A 15,741-nucleotide genomic window follows, 5' to 3' on the forward strand; every position below is an offset into this window, starting at 1 on the left:
GTAAAGGAAGAAATAAGAGGATGATGACAATAAAAACCAAGCAGGAGATAATAAAAAAATACGAAGGAGGCGCATGCATAGTTAACCTTGCTCGTGAGTATGGACGGAAATCAATAAATTCTGCAGGTTGGTCTCTGCTCACCTCCGTCTCCACTCAGCTCAAGTCACGTCGCCCCAGAGGAAAATGTCATTTATCCTTTGTATATCCATGTTAATTAAATTAACTGTACAGTAGATTATCGTACTATTTTTAAATATGTGTGTAAATTCGTGATGGTTCGAACTGATTTAATCACGCGTTGCCAGTCAATGTGTACGTACAATTGACCTCGCTCTGCTACATCAACGAAATCATCTGCTCACGCATGACACAGTAACGCTGATAGGCTATTGCTCTTACAATGTCACAGTCTTTGTTTCAGTCAGTCACGGTGTCAGTCACGTAGATGCCGATATGCTATTGGTCGAACGCCTTCATCTAGCTTGATGGCACAGCTGGTCGGGACGGAAGGAAGGAGAGAAAATCAGTCAAAAACGGAAGGAAGGAATGTTGTTAAGACTTTGCAAACTTTATCTGTTAAACATGGCTTCTAAAATTGCTAGTGGCGGTAAAGGAAGAAGTAAGAGGATGATGACAATAGAAACGAAGCAGGAGATAATAAAAAATACGAAGGAGGCGCGTGCATAGTTAACCTTGCTCGTGAGTATGGACCGAACCGCTCGGCAATCTTCTAAGGGCAAGACTTTCCTTGCCGGGGGACGAACCTCGCTCAACAACAAAATGGAGAGGCTTCTTCTATTATGGATTAAAGAGAAGGAAATCGCCGGTGATATGTTCTATTTTGAGAAAAGTTCCCGTTTAAGAAAATAAATAAATTCTGCGGGTTGGTCTCTGCTCCCCTCCGCCTCCACCCAGCTCAAGTCACGTCGCCCCAAAGGTAAATGTCATTCTTCCTTTGTATATGTTATTTAATTTAACTGTACAGTAGATTATGTTACTCATTTTTAATATGTGTATAAAGTCGTGATGTTTTTACCTAAGGTTTTTGCACGCGTTGCACGCATTCACTAATTAACATAGTTTTGGATTGCCCGTCATACGAGCAGTTCGAGTTACAAGCGTAGCCACTGAACGGGTTAAGTTCGTAACATGGGGTCTCACTGTATGTGAAAATTAGAGAAGGTGGGATTTCACGGGTTGAGTTACAGCAGCTTTTGTTGTACAGTTGTGTGACTGTGCTGCCATATACTGTAGGCCACACCCATTATCGAAACATCATCCTATTTGGTGGACGGCATTAGGCGTGTGTAATGGCTTTTTAGACAACATCTAAGCGATATCACTTCAAAAGGCTCAGCAGAGTACATAAAAACATGAGGTAATTGCTACATTTTTTGCTGCCACTTGGCACGTGGTGCTCGCACTACGATAATTAATAGGCTTGTAGGTGTATTTCACATTTTTTCTCCCATCCCATATATGACGTTTTAAAATGATCAGATCATCTAGGTCCAATTACAGCAACTTTTACCGTTTTGGTGATACATCGGACTTTGAGGTGCCATACAGGCCACGCCCTTTTTTTCAAAGTTGTACAAGTTGAAAACCTTCATGTTCCAATGTCTCAAAGCTTTTCTGACCAATATTCAGTTAATTTACTCAAACAGGCATTGCACAGTACATGAACGTGTAAAAATATTTTTTTTTTGTCTGCCACTAGGTGGCGCTTTAAATAATTTGTATGTTTAATGGACTCTAATCCAATGTAAAATATTGTAAGATCAGTTCAGATCATCTGGGTCAAATTACAGCATCTTTTACTGGTTGGATAAATCTTCAGAATGAGAATGGACGTTGAAGCCATGCCCATTATCAGAAATGCGTGAAATTTGGTCAGCAGGTCTAGAGCAGGGGTCGGCAACCCACAATGTTGAAAGAGCCATATTGGACCAAATAAAACAAAAAACAATTATGTCTAGAGCCGCAAAAAGTTAAAAGCCTTGTAATGAAGGCAACACATGCTGTATGTATCTATAATAGCTATATTAGCCTACTATCAAAATGATTAACTACGAATACATAATGAGGCTTCATGATTAAATGTTTATTTTTCCTGCAGTGCATCCTGACACACCACATGACTACTCTGTTGTGCGATGCCGCCTCAAGTTTAACTAAATTACAATATTAATGAATTATGTTTCGTTGCTTTGATTAAATTAAATAAAGCAGATTTTAGAAGATTTTATTTATGAGGATTCGAAAAAAACAAAATGGAACGTGTGGTGGCCCTTATCTGGGCAATAGAGTGCAATAAAACGTAGCCTGCATCTATAAAAATTAAACATCAGCCACATACCTGCATAAACGTGCAGTCTGTTCAATATCGATCACATCACCGGCAATTGAGTATGCTGGCGCTGAATTAATGTCCTTGGTTTGTTGATCGGTGTTGCCTGCCATTTTAATTGTTCTTTCCTTCACTGTCTTGGCGGAGAGAGGCGTGTCTTTTTTTTGTATTATCCCGGTTTTGTTTATGAAGTCCTTAAATTGGTGTTCTGATATGTTAATGAATGACTCCATGTAGTCACCAACTGTAAACGGTTTGCCACGTTTTATTATCTCCCGGGTTGCAACGAAACTTGCAGCAGTCGTGGAGTTTGAAGATGCAATCCACTTCTTAAATATATTTTTGCGCTCCTTTAATTTCTGCAGAAGTAATGCAATCGCACTTTTTCTCTCATTGCCACCTGGGTACTCGGCAACGAATGCAAATGATTCGGTCCGAGAAATGTCGAATCGTCTGTTCTCCTCAGTTATTTTTCTCTTTTTCCCTTTGGGATCCATGGCTCATGGCCGCCGGTTTGTTTACAACGGCCACTAGCCTAGCATCCTGCCCTGCTGATAGAAACGCGTGTCTCAGGCTATGACGTAATTCTTCGTTGACAGAAATGTTGAAATGTAATATTTATTTTACACATTTTTACAGCATTGGAAAATGTTAAGAATGTTTTTGTCATGTTTGTCCCCCTACAGAAACCACATTAAAACGAAAAAAAATATTTTTCTCCCCCATCTTTTTCCATTTTCAGTCATTTTTGAAAAAGCTCCAGGGAGCCACTAGGACCTCGCCAAAGAGCCACATGCGGCTCGAGAGCCGCGGGTTGCCGACCCCTGGTCTAGAGGCTTCTCAACCTTAATTTCTGCAAAATTACTTCAATGGGCTTGGCAAAGCACATAAAAACACAAAAAAAGCTGCCTAGGTGGCGCAAAATGGCGAAAAATACGTCGGTAAATGTTTTTCGCATTGGACACCCATCAAATTTATGAAATTTTAAAAAGATACAACCATCTGGCTCCAAATACAGCATCTTTGTTCGTTTTGGCGAGACATCTGACTGACAGTTTTGTTTGCCACCAGGTGGCTCTATAATGCAAAAAAATATTAAACAGATGTATTAAAAGCAGCGGTCCCCAACCCACGGAACCGGAACCGGTCCGCGGATCAACTGGTACCGGGCCGCGTGGGCTGCGCCCGAAATAATGTTTTGGAGATGATTTAGTTTAATGCTACGTGCAGACCGAACGCGAACGAGGCGAAAAAGCGGAGAGTTTTGTATTGTAGTCAATAGAGTTCGAGTGACTGGGCGCAAATGCACGTCGGGCGACGCGATGGACGCGAATGAAGCGACGCGAATGGCCGCGCGCGGTCACGAGAAGCGAAATTTCGCCTTTCGAGTGAAGTTAAAAAAAATTTTACGATTTCCGCATTTCGCGTCGCGAGAGCCAATCAACTTCGGGAACATTCAACGGCTCACACAGAGGGCAGGAATGAATCATGGCGGCCGCTTTGCGGTCACCGGGAGTGATCCAACACGGCCAGCTGAGCTTTCAATACGAAACAGAGCCAAGCAAGAGCACTCACCTGGCTTGTAGAAAGGCGGAAGCGACAACTTGGGACAACTGGTATGCGCAGCGTTTGCTTCACTTAACAGCTGTTGAACCGTAGTTACTGTGCTAAGCTAACGATAGTGCAGCATTGTCAGCATAATATTTAGCACGGTCTCTGCCACTTGATTGCGACATTGAAACTTTTTTTTTTTGGCAGGCGAGTATTGCCGCAAAGAATAAAGGTGCTGTCGGTGAAAATATTGGCTGTCACATCCCAGAAAAGTGAAAATTTTCACCAATGCTCTTCTTTCCGGATCTACCGTAAAGTGCACAGCAAGCTCGCTCCATTCCCCTCCCCTCGCGCGACAAAAAAGTGGACAAAAAGTACAAAAGCGAGAAGGATGATGTGGTTTTTAGAGGAGCCAGCCCCCCCCGTAAAGTTCTGTAAAGTTTCCGATTTTTTTTAAGCTTGCACAGCTGAGTTATTAAGGTTTTTGTCACATGTGGCAAAGTAAACAGGTAACACATATTTTGAAGCCCCACCCCCATCACATTAGTCGGCAGATCTTCACCAAATTTTTGATCAATTGTGCTCATTAGTCTGCCGATACACCACAGCAAGTTTTAAGTTGATTGGCTCAAGCGTTTAGGAGAAAAAAGGAGCAGTTCATGATCTGCGAATGAGCAAAAACGGGCCAACAGTGCACGTTCAAAAATTCCTAACTCTTTTTCTGTACAGCTGAGCACATTGCTCACGCTGACTTCTTTGTAGTGCTTGAGGTCCTACATATGCCTACAAATTTACTTAATTCGAAGTCAAATGAACCGGGACTGGGAGGATTTTTTCCACAATTAGAGCCATTTTTTTCATTTTGCCGAGACATCTGACTTTGAGGCGTTGTACAAACCACGCCCTTTATCGAAAAGTTGTTAAATTTGGAAACCTTCATGGTCCATGTCTTAATGGTATTCTGACCAATTTTCAGTTAGTTTACTCAAACAGACTTAGCACAGAAAGTGAAAGTGTAAAAAATGACATTTTTATTAACCGCCAGGTAGCACTATTTCAAAATGTTTTAATTATATTTAATAAAAGCATGAGTCTTTATGTATCTGCGAAGTTTGATTTTTTGAAGCTTGTACAATAGAGTTATATTTTTTTTTTGTCACGCTTGGTGGAGAAAAAATTTAACACATATTTTGAAGGCCCACCCCCATCATATATGTCAGCAAATCTTCACCAAATTTTATCCAGTTGTGTCCCTAAGTCTGATGATGTACCACAGCAAATTTGAAGTTGATCGGGTCAAGCGTTTTTGGCAAGACATCTGACTTTGAGATGGCGTGCAGACCACCACGCCATTATCGAAAAGTCGTAAAATTTGAGACTCTTCAAATTCCATGTCTTAATGATGTTCTGACCAATTTTCTGTTATTTTACTCAAACAGTATGAGCACAGTACCCTAGGAAGCGGCGCTATGAGCTATTTAGGGCCCGAGCAGCTACCGCTGCGAGAGCCCTCTTGTTTTTCTCCAGATTATTATTATTAGGGCCCGAGCAGCGACTCCTGCGAGGTCCATATTGTTCCTCTCCAGATTATTATTATTAGGGCCCGAGCAGCGACCGCTGCGAGGTCGCTATTGTTCCTCTCCAGATTATTTTTATTACTAGCGCCCGAGCAGAGCAGCGACCGCTGCAAGGTCCCTATTGTTCCTCTCCAGATTATTATTATTATTAGGGCCCGAGCAGCGACCGCTGCGAGATCCCTATTGTTCCTCTCCGGGTTATTATTTTTAGGGCCCGCGCAGCTGGGCAAAATTTGGCGAAGATCCGCCGACATATATGATAGGGGCGGGGCTTCAAATAATGTGTTCAATTTTTGCTTCGCCAAGAGTGAGAAAAACCCTAAGAACTCTGATGTACAAGCTAAAAAAAAATCTAAAACTTCATAGACACATGAAGACTCATGCCTTTAACACCTCTTAAAAAATATTTTTGAAATAGCTACTAGCGCTGCCTAGTGATTGATAAAAATGCCTTTTTTTTGTGATTTGAACTTTATTGGCTTTTACCATCTTTTACCACCTTTTACTTCAATCAAGTCATGGATAACGACCACTTAGGGCCACTACCTTACCACAGGGAATGTGCAATTCTTTGGATCTCGTAGACATATGGCATCATATTAACCCAACAGCCAGGGAAGTCACTTTTTATTCTTCTCCTCATAATGTTATGACTAGGATTGACTATTTCTGTATTTCAAAATCATTGATCTCCTCAGTGACCCCTTGTGAAATTGGCAGTATCCTCCTTTCCGATCATGCCCCAGTTTTCATGTGAGTCGTCCCACCTTACAGCCCTCAGAGATCTCCAAGATGGAGGCTCAACTCTAGCCTTCTCCTTGAGCGAGATTTTGTGGCGTCGTTGAAATCAGAAATTACTTTTTTGTTGAGGTCGACTGGGCTACAGCTTCTTCGGTGGGTGTGGCATGGGAAGCTCTCAAGGCATTTGTTAGGGGACAAATTATCCGTTATGCTTCTTTAAAAAAAAAAAAAAACTCGTATGGTAAAACAGCTTGAATTGGAGAGAAACATTGCATTAGCTGAGACATCATTTAAGCAGGATATGAGCGACACCAACCTATCGTCCTTAGTAAAACTGAAGTATGAGTTGAACTCTATTCTGACTCAGAAGGTGGAGTTTTCCCTGTTTCCTCTCCGGCACAAGCAGTTCGAAGAGGGAGACAAAGCGGCCAAAATGCTCGCTATGTATGTTAAAATCGAAGACTCACAGAATGTTATTCCAGCAATCAAACTGGATGATGGAACCCTGATGTTTGATCCCGGTGACATCAACAACAAGTTGTTTATATTATGGTTTTACCGGACACTCTACTCATCTGAATCTAAGGCTTAACCCCATGAGATACGCTCCTTTCTGTCCTCGCTCTCCTTGCCAACTCTCTTGAAGGAGCAAATTGATTCGCTCGATGAGAGGACTAGAGAGGAGCTATCCAAAGTTATAAGAGGTCTTCCAGCCAGCAGAGCGCCTGGTCCCGGACAGAATAAGTTGTGAGTTCTATGCGACGTTTGTAGAGGAGATCTCTCCCTTGCTCCTCAAGGTGTACAATGAGGCTCTGAATCGTGGGAGTCTTCCTCCTACGCTGTATGACGCCCTAATTACTCTGATTCTAAAAGGCGATAAGGAACCTCTTGAATCTAAGAATTACAGGCCAATAAGTTTGATGAACTGTGACTGTAAGATCCTTACAAAACTTTTGGCAACTAGACTGGATAATGTGATGTCCAGTCTAATACATTCTGATCAGGCGGGTTTCATCCGATCCTGCAGTGCCATTGACAACATAAGGCTTTTGGACGTCATTTGGGCTGTCCAAAATTATCCTACTCTTGAAGATCCTGGTCCTGTTGCAGCCCTTTCCTTAGACGCGGAAAAAGCATTTGACAGGATAGAGTGGTGTTAACTTTTGGCTACTTTGAAGGCCTATGGATTTGGTAAACAATGAGTTTTCTCACGTGTCGGGCTACAAAGTGAACTGGACTAAATCGGAGGCCCTCCCATTGACTCCTCGCTGCCCTGTGGAACTGTTTTGACCTGGTAACTTCAAATGGCCACAGTCGGGCATGAAATATCTTGGGGTTCTATTTCCTCACTGTCTTTCGGACTTAGTCCGGGTCAATATCGAACCACTATTGGATTCTTTCAAGGCAGATTTTGAACGATGGACTCCCTTGCTCTTGTCTCTCTGGGGTAAGGTTAATGTTATTAAAATGATTTGCACCCCTAGGTTCAATTATCTTTTTCAGATGCAGAATTCAACAAGATTTGTAATGAATTTCTATGGTATGGCAAACGTCCCAGGATCAAGTTGCTGCGTCTGCAGAAGCGTACTGACCAAGGGGGGCTAGGTGTTCCTAATCTGCTTCTCTACCACTATACTATGCCTTTGGTCTGAGACATCTGCTTCACTGGGCCCTCCCTCCTGAAAGAGCACCCCCTTGGCATGCCCTTGAGAGCTTCATCTGCAGCCCGCTTCCCTTGTGGCACTTTAATGTCATGCAACTCCCTGTTGTATTTCGGATTTATCCCATGGTGTCATTTTTGCAACATGTTTGGAAGAGGATTGCGTCTATAATCGGTTTTCATCCCAACCTTCACGTTTCGGTCCCTATCTGGAATAATCCAAGCTTGTGTATCAACAAGTCTCCATTTCACTGGGATTCCTGGGTGGAAAGGGGCATTTTGATGTTGGGGGACCTGTATGAGGTGGGTGCCCTTAAATCCTTTACTCACTTACGGTCACAGTTTGGATTGCCACAAAACCAATTCTGGAGATTTCTCCAACTTCGCCATTTGCTGGGTTAAGTGTTTCGCTCTTTGACTTCCCCGCCCGTTAACTTGGACTGGCTTTCTTGGTCGTGGCAAGTCTCGGGGAGGGTTGGTTAGGCCTCGCTTTTTTACAGTATGCTCCTTAAGGGCTCGGAGAAGGACCCACTGGCTTTGAAATCGGTGTGGGAAAAAGACCTCAATATAAACTTTACTGCTTTCGAGTGGGAAAGGATTTTGCGGAATGTTAAAAAGCTGTCGAGGGAGCTGAGAACACGCCTTGTACAATATAAGTTGCTTAATAGAATTTATTGGACACCCTATAAATTGTATAGAGTCAAAATTTCACAATCACCATTATGTTGGAAGTATGGGCTGGAGGATGGGACACTTGTCCACATGCTCTGGAGCTATCCGGTGATTCAGGACTTTTGGTGTGAAGTCAATCAGTTTGTCAGGCGGATCATAAAACATGACATACCCTTTTTGAAAAAGTTGTTTATATTAGGGGACCCATCCTCTCTAGACTCACTGCCCTGCTTTACGGCGGAGTGGACACTGACTGCTTTGATGGCGGGTCGCAAAATCATCTTGTCCAATTGGAAATCTTCATCCGCTCCTCTTATCAGAATATGGCATCAGACCCTGGGTAATTTGGCAGCATTTGAGGAGCTCTCATTCAAACTCAGTGACAATTGGATTGGGTATCTCCAGAAGTGGGGCCCTATCTCACCAGTTTGACTGGGACAATGTAAGGTTGAGACCGGACATTCACTTTGTATTCTTTACTGGGTGACTCAAATTTACTGGTGACTATTGTCGTGGACATTAGGTTTGCTGTTAAAATGGTTTACTTCATTTTTATTTATGTTTTATTTTTTTATTTATTACTTTATTTATTTATTTCTGTTTTATTTTTTTAATTATTACTTTTATTTATTTATGATTATTATTACTTAGTGTGTGTGTTTTTTTCTTTTTTCTTTTGGGTGATATGTTTGCAGAAGGACACCTACAACTTTTATGGTTCATATAGCTCCTCTTTCCTTGTACCTTGCTTATATATATATCTGTACTATTTGTAGTTTTTGTTGCAGGTGCAAAACACTTCCTCACCTAACTTCTTCTTTCCGGGGTAGCCTTCAGGTGACCCTGGGCCCTGGATGCTGTTTGACAGGGCCCTGAAAAGACTTCAACAACCGTTATCACTAACATGACCCGGAACGCACCTTGTGTGGGACATGTTGCTACCCTAATATCTAATAAAAAGGAGTCAAATGTATAATCACTATGTGAATCAACAACAATAATAAATCATCTCAACAATTAAGAACATTTGATCAATATAATTGCTAACACATGATTGATTGGTACACATTGATTGGTACTACTGATTGCTGTATTAACGACTTCAATTAACATGTCATAATTGATTGGCACATTTGATTAAACACTGATTTATTACATAATAAAATAAAAGGTTTACTAAATTTCTCCAACAGAGGCACAATTGTTCAAATTTTTGTGGAGCTCCGCCATCAAATATGTTGGGGCGGGGCTTCATATTATGCCTTTGATGTTTTTTTCGCCACATGTGACACAAACCTTTATAATTCAGCTTTACAAGCTTTGAAAAATCTGAAACTTCACAGACACATGAAGACTCAAGCCCTTAAAACATGTGTTTAATAATTTCTTCAATTGCTTATAAGGCCACCAAGTGGCAAACAAAAATGTCAGTCTGATGTCTTGCCAAAACGAACAAAGTTGCTGTATTTGGACCCAGATGGTCTTATCTTTTCTAAACTTCATATATTTGATGGGTTTCCAATGCGGAATACACATATCAACGTATTTTTTGTCATAGTGCCAGCGCCACCTAGTGGCAGCCAAAAATATAGCATTTTTGAAACGTTTTTGTGTTTATCTGAGCCCTTTGAAGTAATATCGCTGAAATTAAGTGTGACAAGCCTCTAGACAACCCTGCTGACATCCACCAAATTTTACGAAGTTTCGATAATGGGCGTGGCCTCTACGTCCATTTTCATTCCGAAACTTTATCGGTCTAGTAAAAGCTGCTGTAATTTGACTCAGATGATCTGATCTTCTCACATTTCACACATTGGATGTAAATCTATACTTGAAGAAATCGACAAACATATATTCCAGTTTAAAGCTAGCGCCACCTAGTGACTGCAAAAAATGTCATTAGTCGAAAGATTACAGTCAATCCTGTTTGGTTTGACCTACAGCTATGAAACGTTTTAGGCAAATGAAGGACTGTAAGACCTACAAAAAAGTCAATAGGAGTGATGTGCTAGGATGTACAGAAAAATTATGAATTTTTTTAATGTGCTGTTTTGCCCCGTACTTAAACATTAGCTGGTCTCAAACTAGTGCCTTTTTCTCTTAAACGATTCACCCCATTACCTTCAACTTTGGCACGAATCATTATCCAACTGAGGGGCACACATAGTCCAAATATCGTGAAGATCTCATGACATAAAAGATGGGGGTGGAGCTTCAAATTATGATTAATATTTCCTTCGCCAAGAGTGACAAAAACCTTAATAACTCAGCTGTAACAGCTTTAAACAATCTGAAACTTTGCAGGGACTTTAAAAGTCATGCCCTAATACAGCTATGTGATAAGCTTCCAAATCATTTACAGCGCCACCTAGTGGCGGACAAAAATGTCTTTTTTTTTTACACTTTTATGTACTGTGCAATGCCTGTTTGACTAAATGAACTCAAAAATGGTCAGAAAAGCTTTGAGACATTGGAACATGAAGGTTTTTGACTTTTCTGACTTTTCAATAGAGAGTGTGGCCTCTATGCCAACTCAAAGTCCGATGTCTCGCCAAAACCTTAAAAGTTGCTATAATTGGACCAAGACCTGATATTTTCAAAACGTCATATATTGGATGGGAGTCCAATGAAACACACCTACAAGCCTATTTTTTATCGTAGTGCGAACATCACCTAGGGGCAGCAAAAAATATAGCAATTCCTTAACGTATGTACGTTATGTACTCTGCTGAGCCCCTTAAATGTTGTCTGAAAAGCCATTGGCCATGCCTAATGCCTCCACCAAATAGTACGATGTTTCGACACTGGGCGTGGCCTATACGGCAGTGCATCTTCACTGTAACAATAAAAGCTGCAAAAATGCAACCCACATTATCCCACCTTCTTTAAATTTTACATATTTGAGGAGTCCTGCACTGAAGTCATCTACAACTAACTTTTCATTGTTCATACTCCTTGTTCATACCCCGACCTGTTAATACCCCAACGTGCACAGGTCTGCGAGGGCCCTTTATAGCTGCTTGCAGCTATGGTTATTATTCTTCTCCGAAATGAATCGCATTTTTTAGGGCCTAAACATGTACGAAAAGGTCACCAAAATTCGCACACTCATCGGGCCTGCTTTAAAATTTGGTATTTTGTTTTCACACGTGAAATCTAAAAAATTGATTTTTAGCGCCACCTAGAGTCAAACACTTCTCCTGGGTAACGGCCTGTTTCACGTAGAGCTATGAAATTTTTTAGGCATATATGGGACCTGAAGACCTGCAAAAAAGTTATAGAGCGCCGTATGCTAGGGATGTACAGAACCAGAGATAAGAATTTTTTCTAAATGCATTTTCGGACTGTTTTTGGATGTTTGCAGGTGCCAAATTCTTCTTAATAGCTCCTAAACGGTTGACCTGATCAACTTCAAATTTGGCATGCCCCATATTAGCCATAGGACCACAACTGAGCAAAATTTTGAGAGGATAGGCCAACAAATGTACGATGGGGGCGGGGCTTCAAATTATGTGTTATGTGTCAAATTTCCTTCCTTCCAGTTTGCGCTCACATCAGCTAAATCTACTGTTATTGAGCACAGGTGATAATAAACCAGTTTTGACCCTTTTGACCTAAAGCTACGAAAGTTTTTATGCATATGTACTACCTCAAGACCTACAAAAACATTATAGAGCGCCATAAGTTAGGATGTACAGAACCAGAGTTATCAACTGTTGACTGTAGCATTTGGCCCGATTTTGTGCATTTATCGGTACCAAAACCCTTGACCCGATCAACTTCACATTTGACTTGCTTCATTATCTGACAGTGGCACAACTGGGCAAAATTTCGTCAAGATCGGCTAACATATATTATGGGTGCCAGTCTTCAAATAACTTGTTTCAAATTTCCTTTCCCACCAGTGCTAAAAACCTTAATATTTCAGTTTTTGCACTGTGCTAATCCTGTTTGAGCAATTTAATGGAAAATTGGCTAGATTAGCGTTGAGGCATGGAAACTGAAGGTTCTTTATATTTACAACTATTTGCCAATGGCCGCGGCCAGTACCTCGTCTCAAGTTCCAATGTCTCGCCAAATCCGAAAAAGTTTCTGTAATTGGACCTAGATGGCCTTATCTTTTCTAAATTTAATATAGTTGATGGGAGTCCAATGTAAAACACACATTAGCCATTTTTTACGTCATAATGCGAGTGCCACCTACTGGGAGAAAAAAATGTCATTATAGCCAAAGGATTGCAGCCAAACCCAGTTGGTTGGCCTTACAGCTACCAAAACTTGTACACATATGCAGGACCCTAAGACCTAAAACAATCAAATACAGCCATACGCTAGGATGTACAGAAAAAGTTGCAGATTTTTGAATTTGCAATTTTGATGCATTTATGGCCATTTGTAAGTCTTCCACTGCTGCCGCCTCCTCTTATACTGTTGACCCCATGAACGTTCATTTTGGCGTAGACCATTATCATTCTTAGAGGCACAACTGGTCCAAAAATTGTCACGATCTCATGAAATATATGGAGATGCACTTTCAAAACATGAAGTCAATGTTTCCTTCACCCACAGTGACAAAAACCTTTATAACTCAGCTGAACAAGCTTTAAAATATCTGAAAATTGACAGTATCATTTAGACTCATGGTCTAAATCTTCTACATGACACATTTCCAAATTACCAATAGCAACACCTGGTGGCAGACAAAAAAGTTAAGTTTTTACACTTTCATGTTCTGTGCTATGCCGGTTTCAGTAAATTCACTGAAAATTAGTTAGGAGAATATTGAGACATAGGGAACAATATGAATCTCAAGTTTTATGAATCTTCAAATTTGGGCGTGGCCTTTACGCCTCAAAGTCCGATGTCTGGCCAGACCGGTAAAACTTAGTGTAATTCAAATCAGATTTTCTGCTATAAATGTCATTTAATGGGAATACATTGCTAAACACACTTTTTTTTCTCGTTGTGCGGGCCCCACCTGTTGGCAGCAAAAAATTACATATTCATTTATGTGTACCTTGTTTAGCCTGTCAAAGTAATATCACTGAATTTTTTTTTCAGAGAGGCCTTCAGACACGCCTAATTTCTTCCACCAAAGATTACGATGTTTTGATAATTGCCATGGCCTATACAGCAGTGCTCATTACGATGATTTATCGTAAAATTAAATGTTGATGCAGTTTGAACCAGATGATCTCATCTTGTCACGACTTCACACATTGAATGAAAGTCATTTCCTACAGACATCAACAAACATATATTCCATCGTAGTGCTAAAATCACCTTGTGGCAGAAAAAAATACATTTCAGTTTTTACGATTCCAGTTACTTAGTTGCGCTCGTTGAACAAATGCTAATGAAAATTTGACCTTTACTAAAACATTGACTTCTACAGTTCGCCTGCATATGCACTCATACATTCATACCCAAACATGTTCATACCTCGAACTGTTCATCCTTCAACGTGCTCAGGTCTGCGAGGGCCCGTTATAGCTGCTTGCAGCTTTAGTTTTAAATTATTATTCATTCTTTTAAGTTTTGACAACATCACATATATTGACACGTTTTAATTGCTGATGCGGCTTAATTGAAGTTTAAATGTCCCGGAAAATAGCCTGTCTAGTTCATTAATACGTACGTGTGCGCATGAGGGGTATTGACTCGAGAGTCTGACATCACAGAAGGCGTACGTGTAAAAGTCACGGACCGCCACTGAGCTATATATATATATATATATATATATATATATATATATATATATATATAGATAGATATATATAGATATATAGATAGATAGATAGAGAGAGAGATGTCATTTTTTAATTTTAATTGCGAATCCTACAGAGTACTGTGTATACACTAACAAAAACATTGATTACATTGATTAATTAAAAAAAAATTGAATAGCCATTTTTAATCTGTTTTGTAGATCTAAAATGTTGAGCATCCATATATTTTGAGCAGATTTGCAGCTGTTGATGCTTTTGCATGAATTTGGTTCAAATTTATTGATTTTATTTTGAATGTGTGACAATTATTGCAAGTACAGCGCCTCTCAATGACCAAGGTAAATAGACACAACAACCGACGTTTCTGATTGGTTCAGCAGAGCATTCATGTCATAGCACTAAATATGGTATAGTACAATGCTTTGCACATTTCTAACATGTGACCAGCCACGATAGTAAGAGTGTATTCATTTTCTGTATTTTTATCAAGGTTTGAGTCCCACCCCTTTACACTACATAAATCGCCCAGGGACTATATTCAAGTCTTCCCAGTAAGCCTAAACTGAGAAGTTGACATTAAAAAAAAATGTAGAAGCCCTCTACTGGTTGTTTCATGAAATGTTTTTTTTTCCACAAGAGCGTTTGTAATTGCATGTTTTTGATGAACAAAAGTTTGAAGCAGCAAATTTATTTAGTCTATGGTATTCGTAGCAATTGGAAGAGAAGAACAGTGAAATGGCATCACAACTGAAGAAGGCAGAGGAACGGGAAACGGAGGCCATCAAGAAACTGGCGCTGCAAGCTGAGGCCAACCGAGACCTCGGCAAGAACCTAGAGGGCCTCACAAAGAAGCTGGATGAGCGAGACGTCCGACTCAACATCGCTAACCAGGTAGGAGGATGGGAAAGCTTGAGTATTGACTGATACCTTGTATTATTTCAAGGTATTGGTACTCACAGTGGTCAAGCATATTTATATAGCCCTGAATCTCAACAGTCTCAAAGGGCTTCATCGAAGAATCAGAATCATACAGAACATCATAAATACACAACAAGATCACCTGAACAAAGCTCAGAGAAGAGGAAGAAAGAATTAAAAAAAAAAAAAATCTGGTAAAAATGAAAAGCCTTAAGAAGGCACCGTGGGGGGAGGAGATCTCTTCCAGACTAGTAGTAGCGAGGACTCCACTATTAATCACATTTTAATCGTGATTGTGATATTGGCTGCCATGATAAATTAAGCTGATCGCCAGCGATATTAACATTTAAAAAGCTGGCTCTCAAATCAAGCACCTTCAGTCACACTACCACCAATTTCCAAACGCAAGGGTAAGACTTCAGCTTGAGAAATAGCAAGCAAGCAAATCCTGCAGTAGCGGCTAAAAGGGCAGTAGTATTAGCAGCAGCCTCAACTGAAAGCCTACCGAATTAGTGTAGCAATGGAATATTTTGCGTTTGATC

General features: G+C 40.5%; 1 protein-coding gene across 3 annotated transcripts in view; it reads left to right on the plus strand.

The window, feature by feature from the left end:
* mad1l1 (mitotic arrest deficient 1 like 1) overlaps positions 1 to 15,741 on the plus strand; it is a 107,667-nt gene that overhangs the window by 15,843 nt on the left and 76,083 nt on the right. For all 3 annotated transcript variants that reach the window (XM_088419256.1, XM_088419257.1, XM_088419255.1), the window contains one exon: positions 14,993 to 15,172. In XM_088419256.1, coding sequence (XP_088275382.1) covers positions 14,993 to 15,172 — 180 coding nt within the window. The remainder of the gene's footprint in view (positions 1 to 14,992; positions 15,173 to 15,741) is intronic.

This window comes from Hippichthys cyanospilos, chromosome 7 (assembly GCF_059441005.1).
Source record: "Hippichthys cyanospilos isolate Australia breed blue-spotted pipefish chromosome 7, RoL_Hcya_1.0, whole genome shotgun sequence".
Lineage (NCBI taxonomy): Eukaryota > Metazoa > Chordata > Actinopteri > Syngnathiformes > Syngnathidae > Hippichthys > Hippichthys cyanospilos.